At 43.3% G+C, this 25,813-nt stretch overlaps 1 protein-coding gene across 10 annotated transcripts in view; it reads right to left on the bottom strand.

The window, feature by feature from the left end:
* camta1a (calmodulin binding transcription activator 1a) overlaps nt 1-25,813 on the bottom strand; it is a 293,919-nt gene that overhangs the window by 105,767 nt on the left and 162,339 nt on the right. For all 10 annotated transcript variants that reach the window (XM_031290222.2, XM_031290212.2, XM_031290214.2 and 7 more), the window contains one exon: nt 18,019-18,154. In XM_031290222.2, coding sequence (XP_031146082.1) covers nt 18,019-18,154 — 136 coding nt within the window. The remainder of the gene's footprint in view (nt 1-18,018; nt 18,155-25,813) is intronic.

The following is a 25,813-nucleotide window of genomic DNA, read 5'->3' as shown; positions in this document are numbered from 1 at the left end:
ATGGCTCCCCATTCTCATGACACATTTGATATACAGCCATTGCAAATTAGCCATGAGGCTGCAAGTGTGGAATTAATTGATATTCCAATCATCTGCATGATATAACTGCACACAGAACAACGGCAAAGTCATCTGCGTCGCCTTGATTAGTGAAGTACACAAGCAGGAGAATACAATTGTCAGTCTACACTAGAAGCATACTTGTTTCCTAGCAAAGGCCTGCGTCTAATAGAGGCAGCCTCCAACAAATTTGTACAAATATTCCAACAGGAACGGGAAGGCCGCTTCATCAGTGGGATGTGTTGATAAACAATGGGGGTCTCTATTAGCAGACGCTGCTGTCGAGGACGTGCATGTCGGCCCCACCGAACCGAGGGAGGAGAGAAAGCAGAGAGTGAAGGAGAGACGAAAGAAAGAAAGAAAGAAAGAAAGAAAGAAAATGAAAGAAAATGAAAGAAAATGAAAGAAAAAGAGAGGTGAGAGAGTGAAAACTGGGGTTGTTCTCAGAAAGGTCAGGCTGATTGTCTCTGCCCAAATATGCTGGCCTTTTCAAAAATTAACTTGGCAAAGGCGATATTTTCCACAAAGCCGGCATCATGAATCAAAGAAGCGTCTATAGTTCATCCCTGAAAGCAAAGCAACATCCCTCCCTGTGTGCTCCACTCTCTCCACTGACACTACACCCTCCCGCATAGAGCTGACATCTTCAGTAATTATGTAATTAACATCATGGCAGGCCTAATTTCAGAGATAGTACGTTATAATTGCATTCAGTCGTTCATTAGTTAGGCCAAACATTCAATACGCTGTGCGCAGGTGCGGCAGGTGGCCAAAGGCTACTTGTTTTTTGGAACACAGTTGTGGTGTCAATGACTTGATTGGTTTCTGCTTGATATCGCTGACAGGACAGGTTTTTGTAATTTACCAATAATTACCCTCACTCTCTGATACAATAAAAAGTCACTGGTCTCTGCTAAGATAAACCAATCAGAGTATGTTCCTTCTGCTGCCTGCTTCATGGTCTGCTTGTCTGGTGTGAATAATGTCCAACGGGCTGAGTTAGACTGTATTAGAGAGAAAAAAAGAAAAAAAATGAAACATATGTCACAGAAGAACAGGGCATTTTGTCTTCCTCGTGCAGGTGTAATACTGTATTAAATGATACTAAAACAGTAATTACCTGAGTGATAAAGGCATGTTAGGAAGACCAGCAATACACGTGCTATTCAACATGATGTATTACATTAGTCACTGCAGCAGTATGTCTTTGTGAGCTGTTTTTAATGGGTTTTTTTAAACAACAGTGGGAGCCAGTAATCTACATAACAGATCATAAATGGGTAGCTTCTGACTGTAGCAAATACATTGTTGGATTTTAGACTTTTAATGGGTAAGACAGCCAACAGGGAACAAAAATTCTAGGAGCATTATCCTTTAACTTATGGCTGAATCGAAGCAATTCACACTGGGTGCAGCATAATTCAAATGAATTTGGTCCTGGTCTGATATGTTGTAATGAAACACGTTTCTTGTGATTAGTGGATGGATAGTATCACACCATTATGATGTTACAGTCTGGTTAGGCAGACAGACAATTTGGTCCCAGTAAGACCAGATCTTTCCCGGTCCCTGTGATGATTTCTTCAATTAAGCCTTCCTGGCAGAGGAGGCCAAATGCTTAACTAGGCAGAATTGGAGCTGCCACTAGCTAGAGGTAGCAATGGGCTCCACTTCAACAGCTCATTCATCAGCCCCAGCGCTACCACTGGGCCACCTGTTCTGACACCACACAGGGATGGAGTCATTTGCATTCTGCTCCGACCGTCCTCTTTCCCTCTCCTCACTTTCTCCCCTCCTTCTCTTTCTCTCTTACTCTGCCTATACAACTTGAAAGTTCCTCAGTGGCAACTCTGGCAGATAATTGAATATAAGGTTTGATTTAGTTTGAAATCAATTTGGGAAGGAGCTTTTCATTCATTATGCTCCTTGGCTTTGGTACTATATCTAAAATCCCTCAAACTTTGGCAGGGGCTAGAACATTGTCGATTCAAAGTAAAATTAAGCAGCCCTGAGTTGGACTGACAGGCAAGTAGAACATGATGGGACAGGGAGGGTCTATTGTCTAGGGAATAGCTGCACTCCTCTCCTCTCCTCTCCTTTCCTCTCCTTTCCTCTCTTTCCTTTCGTTTCTTTTCCTCTCCTGGGGAGTCTCTCTCCTCTGTGCTCTTTGTCACCACCAGGTGCTGCTGTGAAATAAGGAGAGAGGCGTCGACAGGAGGCAGCCATGCACATAGCTTGACATTTTAGCCAGCTCCCTGCAGACACATATGGCAAGTGTGTGGGTGGATGTGTGTATGCCCTTATGTGTTACAATTTGTTTCCGTGAGCATGCATGTATGTGCGTGTGTTTGGATGCCTGTGTTTTTGGTTAGACATATGAGTCAATGTGTGTGCATGTATTTGGTTGTGTTAATCTAAATGCTCCCATTGCCTACAACTTGTCCTCTCTCTGATTATTTAATCTATTCTTTTTGTTGATGGCATCCACCAAGGCTGACATATTGATCACAGGCTGTTATACAGCAATACAATGCATTATACAATATGTTACACTGCATAATGGAACATTATACCACACTGTATTTGAAAACAACATGGTGCTATTGGGAAGAAATATGGAAGTGCTTCAGCAGAGCACATTCACTAAGCACTTTCCTGGGTGTAAGAGGACTCTTTAACACGGACTTGAGGGTTGAATAGCAGCTTTAAATAAAGAAAAGGGATAAAATTGTCGAGTGAACAACTGCGAGAGCGCCTTAACTGAGAGGGATGCACAAACGGACACTTGGCATCACAGCCACTGTTGGGGACATCAGCGGCAGAGATCACTGCAGGTTTTCTCCACTTTAAAAGCAATTTCTTCCTTTGGATCCAAATCCCCCCCCATCCTCTAACTCCCTTATCTTCTTGTGTGCTCGACTCAATTGTCATCCGACTGACTTGAGGCTGTGTTAGATTGTTAAAGCCCCCAAATATGGTAATCTGTGGGCTGCTCTGACCTTGGGAGAGTGTGTTTGCAGGGTGTCAGACCCCCTAATTCATCAGAGACAGGCCATTAGCTAGCTATCCAGCCACACAAACACACAATGGAACAGGAAGGAAAGTTCTCAGGGAAACAGCAGCAGCCCCGGTTCCTGAGATATCATTAGTTACTGCCTTTCAAAACTGCTGAATTGGGACACTTACCTGACTTGCCCCATTTTTTGCACCACAAGAGCCAAGATGTTGATGAATGGTTGTGAGAAACTGTCACTACCAGAAAATGGAGAGAATAGGGTTAAGGACACATCCTGCCCCAACTCTTCGACAGTATGGACTAACGTAGGAACACAGATGATAGGAAAACTAAACCCTAGCATTTTTCACATTTACTTTGGTAAATGAATAGCAGAGTAAAATAAAACCACAGAATCTGCAGTATCATTACATTTAGAGTCACTCTTTGAATGAAGGACAGGTTATGCAAATTGAGCATTTTCAAACAATTTCAAAAATGGTGAAGGGTTGCCACGTGAGGTCAGTGGTTGTGAACAGCCTCATATATCTAGATGCCAAGTTAGATGGAATAGTAATTACCCCTGTGCATCTCTGTGCAGAGACACAGTCTCTATCTTGTAAGCGGCAATGATTGACAGCCTCAATAAGAGTCTCGAGCCGCGCCCCCTGCCCTCCGCCTACACGCCCCTGCGACGACTGGTCAAACCCATCGTCTGGTGCACCCCAGGCGGGGCATGGGTGACACCCCCCTCTGATAATCCTGCCCATCACATCCATCATGCCACCCTGGTCACCCCATGAGAGGGCACAACCGAGGGAATCTAATCAGGCAGTCTAATTGAGGAGCAGGGCTAGCCAATACCCGACTGGGAGGCTGGCTCTGCCTGGGCAGGCTCGGGGGACGTCAATAACACTCAGCGGGTGTCGATTCATCAGACCTCCTTAATGTCATTAGCCCTGAGAGGCTAGCTTCACCCCTCTCTCCTTTTTCGCTCCCCCTTCCATCTATCCATCTCATTCTCTCATGCCTAAAACTTTCTCTCACTTTCTGTTGCCTCTTCTCTTCACTGTGTCTCTAAATCTATCCATCTCCCACTCTCATTACCCTCTCCCTCACTAATCTTTCCACAGGCAATAATATGTTCACCTTGCATAACAAGTTCAGGACTTGCCTGGAGAATGCGTCTGTGTTTGGGAAATTAGCATGTGTACATTCTCACCGCCTCCTTTTCAGACTCCCACCACCCAATTCTTTTCAGTCCTCCCCCTCTGCCCCAATATGTTCTTCTTCTTTCTCTCCAACAACATGTGGTGCATATTCCAGCTGTTTATTAAACAATGCCAGAGCTTCCGAGGAGCAGGTGATGCAGTCAATTACTCCACAATTACCTGGGTAATTATGCAAAGGAGGAGAGAGAAGAGCAGTAGCAGAGGGATGAAGAGGACCTTGGCAGAGGTGGATCGGCTGCGTTGGCAGTGGTTGGGGCCCAGAATGGCAAGCGATTGAGACCTTGAAGTGACAGTGCCAAAGAGAGTGCAGCTATAAAGGACGATGTGCCCCCTCACCTGCCAAAAACATACACTCACACACATAAACAACCACAAACACAACTTCGAACATTCAGCTTCTGCCCCCATCACACTGACATCCGGATGCCTGTGTGTATGTGGTTTTTCTGAGTGCTCACGCCTGCTGTTTCTGTTTTGGACAATAACTATACAGTGTTTCTGTGTTGTTTTTTTTACTCTGCGGTTTGCCTCTACTCACATGACAATTAGGTGTCTTATACCTGAGAGGCCACTAAGAAAGGAGGGGAGGACACAGGTGAAGATAGGAGAACATTGTAGATACTGGTAAGGACAGAAGGTAAGAAAACAATGGGTAAAGAGAAAAAAGGTGGGAATAAGAGCAGGCAAGGAAAGTGTGGGGAGCTGCATGTAATCCACAGAGTCTTTTACTTATACTGATTAAATAAGTGGAGCTGCTTGTTTCCTTTTCACTTAACACCCTTTTTAACTTATATAAAAACCCGTCATATTTAAGAACATTTTCTTTTCTCTCAAACCACACTGACTACCACTAACAACCAGTGCTGCTCTGCAATCATCCATGTGGACTGTTTTACACACTGACAACGCAGCTCATGTCAAGCGGGCCTGACAAGCATATCTTGGGGTAAATTCAACCACACTGTGGCTATTCTGAAACAAAAAGTGTCAGATGGAAAAAAAGAAGGCTTGGCGTATTGCCTGCCATGGGAGCTTTATGCACTCGGATTGAAAATATTTTCAGTAGCAGGGTGAATAGTAAATTGCTTAGTGTCAGCTCATCACTTAAGGAGGATTGTTGGTGGCTATAATACTTCCCAGCACATGGCTTTTCCAAATAGTCTCAAGCCAGCCAACCCCTCCTAACTCTCCCCAAGAGTCCTGACTCCTGACGTGATGCTGTGGCTGGAGTCCTGTCTGTGGACACTAAGTTTTCAGTTAGGACTCTCCAAACTCGTCCTTTTGGCTCACATTCATCTCTGCGTTGCAGATTAATTTATAAATCCCCCATCAAGAGGGAGGTCAACTGACGAGGCAAAGTAAACATGACTACAATTTACTGAGGCACAGTTGAAGAGAAAGTATGGCAGAGTACGTGTTTTTACAGCAGATGAGATGCCAAGCTTTTTGTGATCCTGAGAAAAAACACTTTTTCCTGATAAATTCTTTAAAAAAGCAAACACTTTTGTCCTTCCATTTGGTCACCTGTCTGTCTGTCTGTCTGTCTGTATCTAGCAAAGGGGCAGAATTAGGTGGTCATATGACCATTCTGTGTTAGTGAAGATGGGCATGAGGGAATTACCTCACAGCTCTGTATCTCAAATCTGTGGGATTAAGCTCCATTAAACATGGAGCGCCGTCAAGCTTTATCTCGGGATTTCACTCCGAGACAGAGCAGAGCGCACGAGGAGGAGGGAGTCGGGAGGGAGAAATAGCGATGAAACGTCCTTCACCTTTATCGACCAAATTATATAAAAAAAGAGGGGCGAGAAAAATTGCTTGCCTGTTCCACAGTACAATGGTGGAGGAGAGCTTGGCCATTTTACACTTGTGTGCGTAGCATGCTTAAACACCCAGACAGCCACTCCAGCACTGGCCACTACCTATGTAGCTGGTCCTGGCACACACACATTCTGTAAAAAACAGGCCTTTCCCTAGGCACACTGGTCACTTAATGAGAAATGACCACTGCTGAGCCTTTGCAGTCCAGTGCACTAGACAATAACACTTTTTACACATACACACAAGCTTTTGAGTTGAGTAAATTTGCTCATGCACAATCAAACAAGCTCTTCAAGAGTAAAGCGAGATGAATTATCCGTTTAGTGCTTTCCTTTTTAACAGATAAAACTGCACACTAAAAATTTGACTATTACATTTTGAAATGCACTTTAAGAGTGTCTTATTAAATTAAGTGTAGGCCATCGCTTTGCTGAAGTGAAATTAGAGTATCCTTACATTTCTTAAGAAAGGATGCCCATAGCCTGTACATGACTCAATTTGAATAATCAATAAGTCATACCTACACATTAGCACATTATCTACGTGTATCTATGTTTCAGTTTTCGGGAAAAGAAAATTAGCCAATACATTAACTGTACAGCCTGAGAAAGAAAAAAAAAGGAGCATGCTGGGAGTCGGGGTGGTCCAGTGATGAACACCTCCTGTGTCCTCCTTTCATCCTCTTTCTCTCTCTCCCTCTCTCTCGCTCTTCTCCCTCCTCTGGGCAGTTATTGATCTGATCTCCTCCTCTCTCAACTGGAGCCATGATTCATGTTGTTCCGACTGGCCCTCACTCACCACACACAGACACAGCTCAGTCATGCCCTCCCCTATCTATCTGTCCATCTGTCTCTGCCTGCTCTTCCTCTCTCAGCCCTCAGGCAAAACATCTACTTGCTGTCCACATAGGACCACTATGGCCCGCCCGGTTTGCTCCTGTGTGTGATTATTATCATTACTATCATTATTTCTATTATTATTGCTATTAGTCCCATGTATGGACATCTTGTTTTTCCATTAGGGTTCTATCGTAAATCGTCTTACGGGATTTTATCATTTGAATAAACATTAAAAGAAATGAAAATGAATGACCAGAATATAACCATTATATATATATATATATATATATATATATATATATATATATATATATATAAATTTAATGTAATTAATTACATACTCTGTGATTAATTAATCGAAATTAATCGCATACATAATTAACGGTGCCTGAACTGATACTTTTTAAGAAAGTAAAAAAACAAAAGAAAAAAAGAAGGGCACTAAACAACAGTCGGTGACATTAAAGAACGTCTTGTTTATTGCTAAGGCCATATGGTCAAAATTATTTTTGTTAGCTGCTGTTGAGTATAGTGTTAACTAGCTAGCGGTAGGCTAACGTTAGCTGCTGTCGAGTATAGTGTTAACTAGCTAGCGGTAGGCTAACGTTAGCTGCTGTCGAGTATAGTGTTAACTAGCGTCACGTGCAGCGGTGTTTGTGTTGCCTGTTTCAGAGCATCAGAGAGAAGCTCAGACATATCAGTGGCACCAGATTTCGGTAGCCAGGGTTGGCAGGAAGAAGATTTTTACAAGTAAATGTTCCAATCAATGATCCAGGCAGCACATTCTCGTCTCCCTCCTTCATTTTACAGTCGAATGGTGGCTAGAACGGCTCCGGGTCCAGTGTTGCCAACTCTTTTCCAATGAAAGTCGCTAGCATCAGCTCCAAAAGTTGCTAAAAGTCAAATTTTTGACGTCATTACGCAATCATTTATATAAAGCTTAGTGGTTGTGTCAGCAAGATAGACAGAAAGAAATAGAACTCTTTAGCCAAATAATCACAAATTCAATACAGGAATTTATTTTACCTTATAATTATTACTTAGGTAGCCTATCTTTGAAGTAAAGGCGTCTTTCTCCCATCGCGTCCCGCTGTCTCTCCTACCTACACCGGCCCCCGCACACCCTGTCTCCCTCCCCTTCTAACTACCTGCACACTGTGTGCAGTGCTGCTGCACATGAGGAGAGAGGGGAAAGGCTGCTCCGCTGCTCCTCAGTCACAGAACAGAAGACTGTTTTGGCGGCTACAGGAGAGAAATACCTTGTGTGCTCGCTGGACAATACTGACGACTTTTCTACAGAAAGTCGCCAGATTTATCGCTAGTCGCTTTTTTAAAAAAAAGTTGCTAAGGGGGTCTGAAAAGTCGCTAAATCTAGCGACAAAGTTGCTAAGTTGGCAACACTGTCTGGGTCAAACGTCAATATGGAATAGATTAATCTGCGTTATTTTTTTTTAATGCGTTATTTTTTCTCAGATTAATTAATCGAAATTAACGCGTTATTTTGACAGCCCTAATATATATATATATATATATATATATATAACCAGTAATAAACAGTACACCAGACTACATTTAGCTGAATGTACTGTATATTTGCACATTTAAATCATATTTCAAAGTTTGCATGAAGCTCTTTGCCTTTGATATTGATAAGGTTAAAAGGCCTTTCTTGTCCTACTAGAGAATCAAAGGACAGGTTCCATCAATTGTTTGTGTGTGTGCTATTTTGGACAATATATACCATTTCCCTGTTTATTCAAGCTTCATCTCTGAAAGTGTTCCAGTCCATTCAAATGCAGAATGATCATTTTCTGAAGAAAAGAAAGCTAGAGACAGAGAGGAGAGAGGAGAGAGAGAGAGAGAGAGAAAGAGATAGAGAGATAGAGAGAGAGAGAGAGAGAGAGAGAAATGTGTATAGGCCTCACAGCTGCAGGAGCACATAAAAGCCCAGCTTCAGCCAAGGCCCCTGCTCCAATGTGTAGAAATTAATTGAGTGAAAAAAATCTGCTGTTTAAGGTTGAAGTGGGTTATGGGAGGCAGTGTAACAATTGTTTTCTGTTTGCCAGGGGCTATATATCGTTCATTCCGGCTTTCTCTCTCCTCTCCTCTCAGCACTCGCCTCTCCCTCCCTCCCCACCCTCCCTCCTCCCTTACCATCCATCCACCTTCTAAGCCTCTCTTGCTCCCTCCTCTTTTTTTCATCAGTCTTTTATTTTCCACAGTCCACCGTCTTTTTGATTCATATTTATCTCTCCCATTTCCATCTATCACATAGGAGTTTCTTTTTGGTATCTTTAAACGTAACTTTATAGCAATAACAGGCTCCATTTATAAATTGAGGGTTTACTATATCAGCTTATGCGTACATTCAGTGTAGAAATTCACTCACATATGTGACATACGTACATTCATACATACATACAATAACAAGATGTTTTTCTCCTGAGATTCTCTCAGTGAAACTGAACAAATGTACATAGATGCAATAATTTGTGTGTGTGAGTATGCGTGAGTGTCAGTGCAGCTGTCTACATGCATGCATCATTATTTAGTGACAGTGACATTAACAGGGGACCGGTGTCGACACACAATGCAGAATAAGCTCAGCATCCCCTTGGGCTTAAACAAATGACTCATTCTCTTTCCACATTTAAATGTGCAATAGAAATCTGTTGTTGCCTTTCATTTCAGCACTACCAACAACAAAAATACATATCAAAACAACAACAGACAAAATACAAAAAAGCAACAGACACAGCATTAAAAATCAACAGAAGCTAAAGAAAAAAAAGCAGTGACAACGATGCATGTGGTGCAGAGGACATAGAAGAAAACATCTATTCAGATTACTTTGAAAAGAACAAGCTTAACACTGATGTAACCGCTAGGAATGAGTCAGAGAGAGAGAGTGGAAAGCAATACAATTTAAAGAAGAGATGGTGGGAAGAAGAGAAATATAAGGGAGGAAGACACACCATTATAACTAACAAAACGTGAGCATTAATAAGGAGACTCTTATCTGCATTAGTATTTCCTCTGATGCCCAAAGCAGAAGGGTAAATGTGTTTCCTGTGTTAAACTCCTCTTTAGCACCTTTTCATGTAAAATATCAAACCTTTCAATAACACTCTGAGGAAAGCACAGTTGCTCACCCTGTGTAATTCTATACAAACACTTAACCATTCTCTTTGAACTTTGCCGCTCCACTCATTATACCTCCTTTGAAGAGTGAATGTTGGAGCAATGCTACATTTTGATTTTGCAGTTATTAAATGTAATACAGCAGCAACATCTAAACCTATGTGTTGCTGGTTAATAATACATAAGCCATGTGCAGAAGCCAGCAGAATAAATAGCCAAGCAAGACGAAAGATAAAGGTAGCCGATGAGCGAGACGCTTGAGTATAACAAATTCATCTCACTGCAAACGTCAATACACAAATATTTTTGCAGATGAGGCAGAAAAGCTCCTGTGGAACTGTGGGGCCAGCTGTACTGCCTTTTTGAGTTTGAGATAATGTCACTGGATGATTCCTCCTCAAAGCCCTTGCACCTCCGTGTATAGTAGTATCCTAAACACCGGTGCTGCGCTCCCTATCTGAAGGATATTAAAGGAACCAAGTGTTCCAGAGCCAGCAGGGGAAAGAAGAGATGGTTCTGCCAAGGCTTTAAAGCATCCGAAGAAAACTGCTGCTCTTGACATAGGGGTCTGCCTTCGCTACAGGAATGGCCTCATATTAACAGAGACCAGTGGGGTAAACTGCTTTTTAAAAGGGAAGAAGCAGACGGAGGTAAGAAAGAGAGAGAGAGAGAGAGAGAGAGAGAGAGAGAGAGAGAGGAAAGTGAACAAGATAAAGACAGATGGGAAGAAGGGGAAAGTCACACATTCAGGAAAAGGCATATCCTAAAGAGCTATCCGATGCATTTCAAGCAATCTATATAATGCATTTTACAGGTTTTCAGGAATAGAAAACCACTCTTTGATTCTACTCAAAACCTCAGCTCACCCTTTCGTCCTGGCCTGTAGAAAAATATGCCCGAGAAATGTGTGAACTAGCCAAAAGCCGTGCATAGACAGGGTTGGGTAGTAACGGATTACATGTAATCTGGATTACGTAATCAGATTACAAAAATCAAGTAACTATAATCAACCCAGATTACAATAAAAAAAATTATAATCAGATTACAGTTACATTGTTGAGGACTACCTGATTACATTTTATCATGCAAACAATGCAACTTTTTTTTATTATTTTTTTTTTAGTTCACACAGGAATGCTTTAATGAGAGCAAAAAGATTTCATAGATGTAATGAAATAATAAAGAGAAAAATAAAATGATAATTCATTGATCAATTCTGTGGCGGTGTCTTTTACTTAAGGTGCATATTTATTGAAATGATCTAAGAGTAATCCTAAAGTAATCAGATTATGTTACATGTTTTGGGTAATCCAACTGATTACGTTACTGACTACAAATTGCCATGCAATTTGTAGTCAGTAATGGATTATATTTCAAAGTAATCTGACCCAACCCTGTGCGTAGATCATTAAACGGAGATTTTGCAAAGAACTTGCACCTTGACATAAGGGAGGGGAGTTGATGTTGAAACTACTTGCTTTCCTTTGAACTTCCACCTTTGAACTCAAGTGAATCAACTGAATCTAGCAATGGTTTGAGTTCTAGACCGGAGTGGGCCTTTCAGTACATCACACTGCACACTGTATCACTTGGTGGAGGTGATTTCTGAGCAGGAGGAATCTCTGAAGAGTATTCTGGCCTGGATCTGAGAAACGGTAGAAGAGAGAAGTCTTGGTGAAAGTTGCTCATTAACATAAACCCCAGGCCCCGTGTTGCCCAGGGATCTGTGTTTCTCTTACAAGACCAAACAAAGGGAGAATTCACAGACTCAGAGCAAACCACAGAGTCATGCAAAGCCTGCTCACTGCCTAGAGTGCTCTGTTTTCTTCACCCTCTCTACAAACCTATGCCCCTACTTTGCATATCTGGAGTTGGTTCTGCTCTGCTGCTCCCATGGGGGATACATATATTAAACGCTGGCAAACTCACTTGATTTGGTGCACCAACAGTGTTAATAAGGATAATGAGTGACATACGACGCACTGGGAAGCATCCCTGTTTCTGTCTCAAAAGATTCTGGGGCTTAGTGTCCCCAAAGAATGAAAACAGTCATATGGCTTCGAGTCATCTCCACTCTCGCATTTTACTGTGCTCCATTATTCTTCTGAATTGGTTTTTACCACAGTTGCAATGAAGAAGGTGTGTGTGCTGTCTGCTGGACAGTTCTCCATTTTTCACTGGAACCAAGGAGGGAGGTGGGGAGCTGCAGTGCCTCGATAAAGCCAGTCTTTAAATGGAAGTCAAATTCCTCAAGCTTTGCGGCAGATTAAAATATTTCTCAGGCCGCTTTCTTGGGGACATTTCCTCCTAACCCTTCACAATAATGAAGGGGACCCAATGGAGATGCCTCTTTGTGACAACACTAGAACACGTGGCCACTAGTGATAAATTAAATTAGGGAAGCTGTCGATAATGCACAGCTTTGTGACAGGCCTTCTTTACATGCGCTCCCTACAGCAACCTTTCCAAATTTAGCCCCTCAAATCCAGCTGCTGGATTGAAATGGTGATAGCGGGGTCAGCATGAAAAGCAGACTGAGGGCTTAACTGCTGCTGAGTGATTTGGCAATTGTAAGAAGTAAGAGGGGAAAAGTAATTACTGTGGTCTTAAAGGAAAACCATGGGTAAAGTGGACGCTCCCAATGCTGGGAGTAAGGCGTTCATGTGGGAAGGCTTTGGTTCAGTCGCTAATAACAACATAACAACCCCCATTAAGCCATTATGCTGGAGAGGGGATTACTGATTTAATCTACTGTGCTGGATAAAAAAAAAAAGATCACACAATAACTAAAATGGATATCTGGCTCCATCACCTACCACCCATGCATGGCAACATTTAAAGCTAAATGCTGCAATTTCCAATAAAGGCCTTAGTATTAATTTCATTTGTATCCACTCTATTCTCTCTTTCCAAGTTTATGTTCACCTTGTATTAGCGTGAATAAATAAGAAGACCTGTTGTAACAAAACCATATACCTGTGCCTATGCAACCACTTATTGAAAATTGCTCTACTGTACTTGTATGTGAGAGCAGAAGGTTAGGAGTTATAACCATGGTAACTGTTCTTTAAAATATCACACACAGATTGGTCTTAACTCCCCCACAATCAGGTAATTCAAAAAGGAAGGGTTAGCTGCGTGAGCTCCAAGGCAAAAAAAAAAAAAAATAGTGAATAACAAAGCAGGCTTCCAGGAGAAGAGAGAAGGCAATGGAAACTGTAATCGATTTACTGTCTTTACAGAGAAGGTAGCTGACTGTTGTCTAAAAGACAGCCTGTAAGTTTGAATAAAAATGGAAAATACAAACTTTCTTGCTTCAGGCACTGCTTCTATCAGGAATATGATCTTAATTTCACAGTTGACTTGGAGCAGGGGCAGGAGGGAGAGCATGCACAGTGTCACCTCCTCTCAGAAACAGGGGTTTGTTTAGTGCCCCCTCACATCTGGCCTCACAATCTGGTGATATCAGCCACTGCATCTGTAAATCAGTGCTACCACTGCTACCGAAAACATATACAGCCACCCAAAGCAACTCTATTTCACGTAGATATGCCGCTGATTTGTGGAAATTGTGGAATGTGATTTCTTTCCCCATCATGTTTTAATTAGCAGACAAAAAGTTAAAGTATAGGAAGGGCTGGACTAATAGTAAAAAAGAGGAGTTAAATATTGAAGGTCATGTGATATTGAAAGCCAATGCAGTGTAGCATCCAGCGCACATCCACTAGCATCCACTCCATTACAACATTAGCAACTAATGTTTTGACATTTGTCTTCATTATTATCAATGAACAGAGGCGATTGAGCCACCAGCATGCTCCATTACCTTCCTCCATTGCACAGTTGCACAGTTGAAATCACACATTAGGGTGGATCCAACATGAAATGACAAGTTGCGGGGGCTAAAGACGCGCCAGCTGATCATTTAGGTGGTGAAGGGTGAGAGGGCTGGGTGAAGGGATGGTGGGGTGGAGCTGAGGCAGGAATTGGACTTAGGGAATTGGCATTAAAATCTGGTAAACGTGGGGGCGCAGAGCAGCACAACACACCTTAAGAGGAGAAGCTCATTTCAATCGGTATAATTAGCCTGTGGTAATGAAATAAGTCAGAGGCACTGCCACCTTCACTTAAGAGAAAATCGATCTGCATTTTAGGGAGTTTATTAAAGGTTAGGAATAATGGGGAGAAAGGATAGAAGGGGTGGGGGAGATGGGAGGGTTAAGCCGACATTAACAGCTAATCAGATAAGAAGAGGTGCTAGGATTGGGGAAGAGGCTTGACAAGAAGCAGCACGGAGTTTGTTAAAGCAGATGTGTTTGAGGTCTCTGCTATTTCACGACGAGAAGCCAGGGGATGCTAGAGCTATATGCATACAATGAGATCTACAGCCTGAATTAAGATGACATCACTTTGTGGGAGAATAAAGCCAATCAAAACCTGGTGTAACCGAGGATCCTGACTGATATACACTGAATGTTCTCATTACAGTGGTTGCAAGGATCCCCCATGGAAGTTTGGCTATGGCCAAGAGCTGGTGAACAACTTGGTAAGAGCCGGGTGTGGTGAGATAACCACTGATGGACACCTCTCCTCAGGTGCCCTATGCATGCTGGTTGCTGGGGGTGCCGCTTGCTCATTTATCCAGCCGTCTGGCCAACTCACCTGGAGTGATGGGGGAGACGTCAGGAAGGCAGGCTGCTATTTCACGGCCTGTTAAGCGCTAATGCCGCAACATGCCCTGCGCTCCAATTTTAGGGAACAGGGAGCATTACCGCCCAACTCAAGGTTCTGTCCGTCTGGACAGTGGACTTGGAGGGTAGTGGAAGGAGGAGGTGCGGAGGAGAGAAAGGGCAGCAAGGAGACAGAGGTGCTAGCAGAGCAGGACAATGAAAAATCTAGTGAAAGAATTAAAAGATGGGAGGGAAATGAAAGACAGGGAAAGAGTGGTGGAAGAGAGAAAGACATACAAAGAGAGTAAAAGGTAGAGAGAGGCAGGGAGAAAGAAAGAGAGTAGAGCCTTGGTTTACACGGGCTGCTGCGCCAGCACTGAGGAGCAAACAGGACAGCAGCAGCACACGCTGACATCTACTCCTACCACGCTAGGCTGCCTCTTGCAGGCCCCAGAAGGCCCCTCGCTCCCGGACTTGCAGCCTTTCTCTCGCTGGAGCCACTGAACATCACTGGCCTGAACCACCCACAACACTTGTCCTCTCTGTACACTAAACCTGGCCCATGTAATAACCACATTGCCTCTATTAAGCACTGGGTGGCTGGGGAATCAGAGCAGCTACAGCAAAGCACGAGGGATGTAAAGACTCCCCTGTAAAACAAGTGAGGTTATGCTGAAGTTATGTCAACTCTTTGTGTTCCGCCTTGTGAAGGAATGATATGAATTATGTATTTAAATGGATCTTTCTCTTCTCCATCTAAATAGAGTAGTAAGCAGAAATAGACAGCTTTTTATCCTCTCCTGTGGTCTCATACTGTACAGAAGGCAAAGGTCAAGTAATTTGTATGTGCTTATAGTATTCATGACTGTGCATGATGGGTCGTGGTTCCCATCATAGTCTGGCTGATCCACAACAGCAGTGATGGATCACCTCTCTCTGTCAGTCTTAAGGGGTGAGGTGTTTAAAGGACATGACTCAGGTCTTCCAAGGCTGCAGGATGTGGATGTGTACACGAGCACAACACAGTCCCAGTCTCAACAGCGTTACTCAGCACACATAATGCGTGCACTGTATTTTTATGTACAGTATGTAAAATAACAGTATCCCATGTGGCTTTGCAGCCCTAAGTCAGTCTAATTGTGCTCTCTCTCTCTCTCTCTCTCTCTCTCTCTCTCTCTCTCTCTCTCTTTCTCTACTAAGCTCACCTTTACAACTTGCACTGACACTGCTGCTCACACAGCAATTAGCTCTGGTAAATTAGACTGGTTACAACATACTGAAGCTCACAGAGCAAAATCACAGGATGGACTGTTACACTCAGTGAACAGGACATAAGCACATAAAGTGAATGCTGAGTGCTGCCCTAAATTCAAGAGTCTTTTGTGTTTTATTTCACGTGATTCCTCACCTTTAAGAGCCAATCTCTTCAGCTATGGCTTGCCAGGAAATGTCTTTTTTAAATATTATTTTCATAACGCTGGGACTGTTGGTCACAGAGGTCTGGATATTTTTATACAGTAACAGTATGTTTCTTCTTGTCCATTGTGACAGCTACAGGACCACAGAAGAACACGCGCTATCACTGGCCAAAGGAAGTACCGAAGATACAGTGGCTGTGATGTGCCAGTTGAGAGAGTTGCTTTAAAGAAAAACAGCTGCTTTTCTGGAGCATTGACCAGCATTGATGCTGGAAAATAGGACATTGGCATGCACTACACAGCATTCTGTTGGGGGGGGGGGGCAGTGCTTCTATGTGTGCTGAAGTGGGCCGCGATAATATAGCAGACAGCAGAAGTAACTGACATCTGTTGCTACTTTAATGTTCTGCTTTAGATATATATTTATATAGTTTATGCATGATTCAGGACTGGTTTGGGGGAACAGCTGGCTCTTGTAAAAATTGTACAAGCAATGTTTACCAGAGAAGAGCCAACTACTCTTACCATATCATACTCTCCCATTTCTGAAGGGACACTTTAAGGGGACAGAACTAAGGGGTCAGTCATCATGCCAGCTTCTTCCGTCCTTGGTGTGGTGTCTTACTATACGTACTACTACTATACGTAAGACACCAGACCACAAAGGGCACAATCACTTCCCAATCCCTTTCTGTACAGGCTAACATGTATTCTGTGAGGATTGACAAAGTCAGAGCCTACATGCTAAACATTTCTGTACAAAATCTATATTCACATGTTAATACAACCGAATCAATGCAAGAGGGCTTACTAAACCTTCTGTAATGCCAGAAATGTCAGAAACTGGAAAAATATGTAACAGCCCAAAAGGATGGATATATGTAGTCCCAACAGGTTATCAGACCACTGCAGGACGAGAGCTGGCACTGAGCTGGCAAGGCAAAGGAAGAGGCCATTTTCTTGGAGTGACAAATATCTGAAGGAGTACAAACAGAGAGCAGAGCCCCTGTTGGGAGAATGCCTTAGCTTTGTCTTTGTCGCACTGTGTGACACAGACTCACAGCACCACTCCCTGAGGTGTGTGGTTATGTGTACGTGAATTGTGTGACTGTGTGTGTTTGTGTGTGTACATGTGCACACACACACACACACACACACACACACACACACACACACACACACACACACACACACACACACAACTAGGAGACCAATCTTAAACTCTACTCTATCTCAACACTTGGCATCTGTGCTTGTGAAAAACACCAGAAACCCAAACTTTAGCACTACTGAAAGCAAAGGAAGTGAAGGATTCTGGGAATGAGACTTGCCTGGTCTCATATATGGGACTGATTATAAATCAGCCATGGTGCCAACACTGCATTGCCACCACCTCAGGTTGAGCAAGATTGAGCCTGTGTGAGCCAAGGACAGATACATCTGGGCCTATTATGGCAGCGGCTGGTATGGGGAGTGACATGGAGTGAGGTGAGGGAACGCTAGCTTTACAGTACTGCTTTGAGCCAGCAAGATTAATGTAGGCTCTCTGGAGCAAAGGCAACATCCAGAGCCTTAATAAGGTACAAACAATCGGTTCCACTCCACTGGCTTCCCAGGGAAAACTATTGTTGTGCCGCATTGTTTCTTGGTAAGGCTCCTTGGAGACAAGGGCCGACTGCAGTATGTGACTGTCTCCATTACAGCCAGGGGAGAGCTCACTGTAGACCTGTGTTTGTCTGTGTCAGGGTGAAGGCTGGCTCTCGTCTGCTCCATACCAGCCCCCACCCCACCTGTTCCACCCGTTCACTCCCTCTAAATCCAAACTCTTGTAAGCGCACTCACCTCAACTCCCTGCACTTTCAACTTCATGTGATCCTCCCGTGTGGTCTTCCCGTCTTTCCTCTTCTTCCAGCAGTAGCCATCCTTTCTGTACTTCACCTTCTTCCTATTGTACAATATCATCGACCCATTCTGCGGCCTGGATCCGTGGAGACAGGACAGAGAGAGGGAGAGCAAAAGAGAGAAAGATGAGATGAGAATAATTTTTAGGCAAAGCTACAGCACAGCTCTGGGACTCATTTTAGAGATGTACAAAGAGGCCCGACACGAGTCGGCGCCAGGCAGAAAATGCACCAGTGACTTAAATGACAAGACTTCTTTATGGTGTTTTTCAGCATTGGTATGCACAGTTTGACAATGAACAAAGCACCCTTCAGCATACATTTCTCCCAATGAGAAGTGTGTGAGCTGTGAGCAGCTAAAGTGACACTTCTTCTCACGGAGTAAATTACATGAAGGGCAGTGTGTAAGGCAAGCAGCATGGGGTTGCGGGGGGAAGGGGGGCTTCCTTTCCGTATCTCTCATTCATCCAACTTAAATGAGTTGTGGTGTTGGAAGTCCCTAGAGGGAAGCGAAGATCCTCCCTCACACTCCATTCATAATTCATTCTCTCTCCACCAGACCACAGCCTGTAGGCTCCTAATGATATAATGTAACTATTTGATGATAATCTGCGTTTCCACTTCGATTTGTAACAGAGGCATTTGGCGCTCAGTGTTAAACATTAACAGAAAGTGTAGCATAAAACATTTATGAATTACTCAACAATTAGTGAGCAGTTGAACATGTGTATTTGTATTTGTGTATATTGTGGAGTGCGCATCACACTGCACATCAGTTTCTCTCACACACACACACACACACACACACACACACACACACACACAGCTGCTATTATTTGGAGCTTTCCCAAATGACAACAGGTTTTCCTCCATGTTTGGGGCCTCACAGTGAATGAGCCTGCCCAAGCTGCTGAGGAGGCAGCGTGACTGTTGAGGGGGGCTTAACCAATCAGTCAGCTGGCGAGCCTTGTTAGCCTTGCACTCACTGCTCACATGCATAGGCACAACATGCACAAAGACAAAACTAGGAACACAAAAATCTAAAAAGACTCCCATCAAAGCAAAGAACAAATGCTGGATTGATGTATGTCTTCCCTAACAATATTCAAAATCATAACAGTTGTTTTGCATTGTTTTGTTGTTTATTGTAAAGTTTTTTTTCCAAACGGTTTATTTATAACGCTGCATGCATCATTTTGCAGGGCTGCCTTTGGGGGCCAGGGCGCGTGTTTATCTTGGTATCACTCATCAATCATTTTCCCGGCCGGATCTCAGGGGCCAGTGGAAAGGGAGGAGAAGGGGGAGGTGGGGTCCCTGCAGTCCCCCCTCTGTGGCCCCTGACAGCACCTTCTAATGAGAGACGCCACTCACACACTGACGTGCTCACTTCTTGCTGATCTCCCTTCTTCCCTTTCCTCCTCCCTTCCTCTCTCTACAGTCCTCTCTTCTCGCCGTCAGTCAACTCAAGCTGCGCACCAGGGACTGTCTTTGTCTCCTCCCTCGCTCCGACTCCTCGTGTGCTTTCTCTCTCCCTCTTTCATCTGTCTCAGGATCCCTCACCTCCACTCTCCCACACCTCCCTCTCTCCTGCTGTTTTCTCCTCACTCACTGCCCCCTCTTGTTTAGTACTCAGCATACTTTGCAGAAAACAACTATTAAACAGACACTTTTATTGGTCAGTTTGAAAAGTGGAACTGCTCAATGACTGTGTGGAATATACACAAAGTATAAATTGTATCCTAGTTTACAGCATCCGTAATGTCACCCATCGCAGAGGGCCGATCATAAATGGCACTCGTGAGCTAAGAACTTTGCAAATTCCTGCAATCTCAACATGTACTTCAACAGATTTGCATCCCAAATGCCACTTGAAGGACACTCGTTTAACATGCCTACATCAGCACTTGGTATCAATCAGACAAACAACAGAATGGCCCTCTCAAACAGTACGATTCTATTATTTGTTTTGATATAATTCTGGGTTTTGTCCTTCAAAAGACACTAGGAGTGTGTGCTTCTTAAAATGTAGCTCTGCTTGAGACAAAAAGATAGGCGCAGATGAGATAAGGCAGAAAATCAAATGACACGGGGCTATCTGATCTCCTCCGGAGCACTGGAAATTGGGGTGAGGCTTCGGTGTCAGAGGCTCCACGCCGTATTTATCGGCTCTGCGCAAAAACGTATTCGCTCAGCTATTTTTGAGGGACTGTTGGGTAGATGCTATTTTCAATTCAAGGCACTTTGGACCCGAAAGAGAGAGCCTAGGCAGCCACGCTGGAGTAGGTCTGAGGCAGAGGCCAGTCTAAAATGCATGCTTTGGCAACATAATGTGTCTCCTCTCCCTCCTGCTGTCTCCCTCTCTCTCCCTCCCACTCATCTCCTACCAGTGTATACTTAGGCGTTTCAATTAATCTTATCAGAATTATACATATTTATACATGAGGGGAAAAAGCTAACTGCTCTGTTATCAAAGAAGCGTGACAGGAGGCTCTCTGTCTCAGATGCCTAAATGTGGCAGATTAATATGGAAATGCAGGCCTCTGACAAAGTGCACACAGGCTCCACAGCCACCTCTCTCCTCTTTGGAGTTTGCAGCGATAATAAGCTTTACCCTCAGGGTGGTGCTAGGCCTTGTCCAGTCCTCTAGGAATCATTCATTTACCCAGGTAATGGCATTCGCTCAATCAGATTTGTTCATTTGAAAAAGTCAGAGGAGGGTGGGGGGTTTATGAGGTGGGTGACGTGTTCAGCATGGGTAACAAAGTCAAAGCAGGGGAGCACTGGCCCACAGGCAGGCAAAACAGAGCTCACAGGCACAGCTTCACTGTCTAAAAGCCAATAGGCACTAACAGAGAAAGGAGGAAGAAGCTAAAACAGACAGACAGACAGAGAGACAAATTTTCCGTGAGTGTGAGAGATTCTCCTGTTCCAACAGGGATCAGTGGGGGAGAATCCACAGCTCTGGTGAATCATCCTAGAATCCTAAAATGTTCTGTGAAAACACAGTGATGCAACTTTGAAATGATCTGACTTGAATAAATATATTTATTTAAAACACAAACGCAGTGTGCAAATGCAGGCATGTTTTTGACAACTATTAGCTATTTATAGAAAATATTTAAAAAATCATAGTTTGTCCACTATATATTACTTACAATACATGAAATAAGCTATTACTGTATTTCAAGACTCAAAACTCCTCAACTGTATCAAGTGTACTCTTGTCAAAACGGTTACAGTGAATGGAAGAGGTGTTGGTGAACCTGTGTAATGGCTGGGCTCTAGCCCCCCTCCTATTCCCCATGATGCCCTGGGTTTGATTAATACGATACATGCTGTTTTTCCTCCCAGCAAGCTCAACTAGCAGTGCAGCCAAGAGTAGAGGAGAGGAGAGGAGAGGAGAGGAGAGGAGAGGAGAGGAGAGGAGAGGAGAGGAGAGGCTTTGAAGATCGGAGGTTGAGCTGGTTGGGGCCTGAAGTGGCTAAGGAGGGAGGCGACTCCTGCTGTTCTCAATTACCCATCAGAGCCTTTAGTCATCACAGCCTTTACCCCACTGTGTCAACAACCGCACTCACACCTACTACCGGTACTCACCCAAACACATCTACACATACGCACACCTACATTTGGTATCACACACACACACGCACACGCACACACACACACACACACACACACACACACACACACACACTATTAAGTAAAAAATATGAGGCCCAAATATGCCCCTGAGCCTTCACACACAAGCATCACTCTCATACACACCAAGTTTCTGCCTGGTAACCCTGTTGCTCCATCTAGGCATACAATTAATAGCAAGATGAGTGACAGAACATCAATAACACACTGATGCTGGTCATTACTGGTTCTGTCAATCACAGGTAAAACATAGGTCACATGTGTTAAAACACGTGTGTGTGCAAACACACACACACACACACACACACACACACACACACACACACACACACACACACACACACACACACACACACACATCCACATCTGGAGCTGCCGACACTAAGCAGAGGTGTTTTTCTATGTGTAATGTAATTAGACTTCAAGCAACTGCGCTCTATTAGATGGCACATCATCTTTGAGCTGGATGTGTGAGCAGAAAGGTGCTGGCGCCGTGTTGGGAGCTGCTATCTAGAGGCATCACGTGCAATTGATGACTCGCAGATAAGCTGCTCCCTTCAGCCCTGTCAAAGAATGCATCAGGAAGTGGGGCGTTCGCTAAAACTACTTTAAATGTAAATCTGCCACGGTCTCAGGATTGAGATTCATTGTCTGCGCTGTTCTGAACCCCTCCAACTCCCCCGCTAGTGTTCGTATGTCGAGACGCCGCGGGTCGCGCACCTCTTTGACTGCCAATGAGGCCTCAGCGCCTGGTCACAGTGATGCCCACAGTTCTTACTCCTCTAGTCCTGAGTGGCCTCAGCCTTCAACCATGAATGCTTAATTATATATGGTAATTAAAAGGGTGATGGGTCAGTTAGCTGGAACAACTTATGCAACATCTTTTAAATCATATCGCATTATATTATAACATGTTCATCTTTTTTCTACTCTGGACTGTCTGGTAAACGGTCATGGTCGCCATTAAAAAATAATTAAGGATATCTACTAAGAGAGACAGCAACTAACTGAATTAGACTGAGATGAATTAAGAAGTTAAGTTTTCCAAATATAATATCACGTATCTCCAAGGCTGTACAGATGGAGCACAATGTTTGTTTACCCAATGTGTTCAACTAAATACAACAGTAATGATGAGAGCGTAGCTGGGCCCTCTGGAGTTGTAATTCAGGGTAAGGAGACAGATCGTGTGCCTCCCCCCATTTCCCTCTATCTATACTGCCGCTGACTGCCACAGAACTCAGGCCCCGGCCCACTGCCCTCCAGCACAAAACAGATGTTCCCCCCGCACTTATCTCAATGAAAAAAATCACAGACAATTTACAAAGAATATAAATTACGGTCGTAGCTACACATCAGTGTCTCTGTCCCTATAAGACCTTGTAAAGAGGATAAGGGTGAATTGGTTTGGGAGGGTGGGTGGATTGCTGGGAGACAACGTAAGGCGGATGGAAGCAGCAGGGGAGGGGGGTGATATTGCTCTTATCTGGTCCACAGCAGCCCAGCAATGAGAGGGAGGCTGGTGACTGGTGGTGATGCTGCGCTGATAGCGCTAAGCCGGTTTCATGCACATTTCAGGGAGGCTGCCATCACTACTCAGACTTAAAGCTCTCAGCTCCTGCCAGTGGATGAGGTTGGGACGTTATTTACAAATAGCCATGTGATACACTGGTTACACCGCTTCATTCTCTATGTCAACACACACACACACACACACACACACACACATAGCAGCAAGGGCTAATGTGCGGCTTTGATGTACAGCTTAGGTGACATGGAATTTGAATTTCAGTGCTTGTAAGGTTTTGGCTGTGAAGACATTCCTTATTCACTTGAAATGAACACTGTCGCTGCTTGTGTGTGTGTGTGTGTGTGTGTGTGTGTGTGTGTGTGTGTGTGTGTGTGTGTGTGTGAGTGTGAGAGACAGCGCATATAATATCTTTAACTGGGTTGAAATGTTGATGACTTTCAACTGCTTGCTCAAAAGGCTTCCACATCATATTTGTGGTGAATGCTATTTCCAGCCTTTAGTCAGTATGCATATGCTTACTTGGAAATAGCGACTACAGAGACGATGATTCATACCTCACATCCTCTCCGCTAATCTTCACAAATCATCCGTGGTGTATCTCAGTAGGTTGTAAATAAAAGGGGCCATCAGAACGAAGCTTTTCTATAGCCGGGCTGCTGCTGACAACTACATGCTGTGTGCATTGGGCATGTGTAGACTTAAGTCCTGTAGCACTGGCTTGTTATGACACTTGTAAAGAGGATGGTTTTGTACTTTCAATAATGCATGGGCAGTAGGGAATTGCCTACAGCCTTATTTTATGTCAGGGGGTAGAGTTGCTGTTTTAGCAGCTTACGTTCTCCCATGGTAAGAAATACTAATGCAATTAAATCTACGTCAAACTAGACTGCAGCAAGAAAAGGTGAGGTTTTCATTAATAGTAACAAAAACCTTGATTTCTATGAAAATGAAAAGCTGGAGAATTCAGTCACCAAATTAATAATGTGGTCATGTACTTTCAAGAGCCCAACCCAGAGCAGAGGATCAAAGATTTGTATTTCTCTTTAAAGGCTTCCTATTCATGCTACATTCAAGAAGTAACACAAACTTGTGTCATTGACAGTATTTAATATAAAAGTGCAAAATTCAGTATGGAAATAAATAGCAAGGATAGATCAGAAGAAGAAAGGTAAAAGAGAGAGGATCAAACCTAGATAAGGACTCTTCAATGTATCTTAGGCCAAGGTCCCCTTAGTTCAGTGCCTGAACTGGACTAAAAAAGGTGGCAGTGCCCCAACTCAGCAGTTCCATGACATGATCATCGCATGTGTCTTGAAAATATTTATATTCATAAGTACATCTTGTAGGGGTGACCCTGAATAGTCGACTATTTGATGATTCGATCTAAGGAGCCTGATTCGACTGCCAATTTGTCTGAAAATGTAGTTATAAAACAAAGGATCATTTCATTTGGGCTATATGGGGGTGCTGAATGTCTGATTTTACATAGTATTGCTTGTTTCTTCCCCAATTAATCATTATATATATATATATATATATCCTATTTTGGTATAAATATCAGACTATAAATAAAACTGTTAATAGCAATTAAAAGTAAGGGTACTCATGTGGACAAAAAAATCAGAAGTGCCGGTATATGTATGTATGTATATATATATATATATACTGCATATATTGAGTTGCATATTAAACTAAGCCGGATGGATGAAAATGGATGAATATTCAAGTAATATTTATACATCATTTTTTGTATTTTATGTTAAACATACACGTGGAGGGCACAGTAAATCCTAAGCTTAACTGTACCTGTAGATGGAAATCAAAGTGGCTACCTTACCTTTAGTAAGGCAAGCCTATCATCAATGTTGTGTAAATTAATTGTTGTTGTTATTCCACAAATAGGCCAATTCATCTTTGCTAATAAAATGTTGGAGTTTTGTTAATGTGCTGTATATTTTCAGACATATTTACATTTTTGGAGAAAAAAAAAAATCAAACAAACAATCAAACAATAATTTGGCGGCCCACCTGCAGTAACTCTGAGGACCCCCTAGGAGTCACGGACCCCCTGTTGAAGATCTCTGACCTAGATTATAAAGCTGGACCACAAACTGCAAAACCTTAAAACCTCAAGCCTGTCTGTGCTGGCTACGGTTAAAAACTAGTGCCAGTGCATTATAAGTATTCGTATAAAATATCTACTAAATATCTAGAGCGATAAAACATATAACAAATTATATCATTTCACACATGTACTAATTACTACTCAGAAGTGGGGTATCATCCTAGATGATATGGGGATGACAGGAGGACATTGAAGCCCACCTGAGGTGGAGGAAGTTCAGTTTTCTATCTCTCGAGAGTCCAGGACAGAGACAGGATGGGCAAGGACAGGCTCTCCTCCCCATCTTACCTCACGCCAGGCCGAGCTTATAGATCACCGGAACATGGCCCTCCTTGTCTCTCCTCCAGAGCAGTCAGTGCCACCACAGCGCTACTGACCTTCCCCTATTGATCCCCCAGTGACGGAGCACAGCTAAGGCCAGCTATTGAACCACTTATGATT

This window comes from Sander lucioperca, chromosome 12, assembly GCF_008315115.2.
Source record: "Sander lucioperca isolate FBNREF2018 chromosome 12, SLUC_FBN_1.2, whole genome shotgun sequence".
NCBI lineage: Eukaryota > Metazoa > Chordata > Actinopteri > Perciformes > Percidae > Sander > Sander lucioperca.
This window is presented reverse-complemented; position numbering and strand designations above follow the sequence as displayed.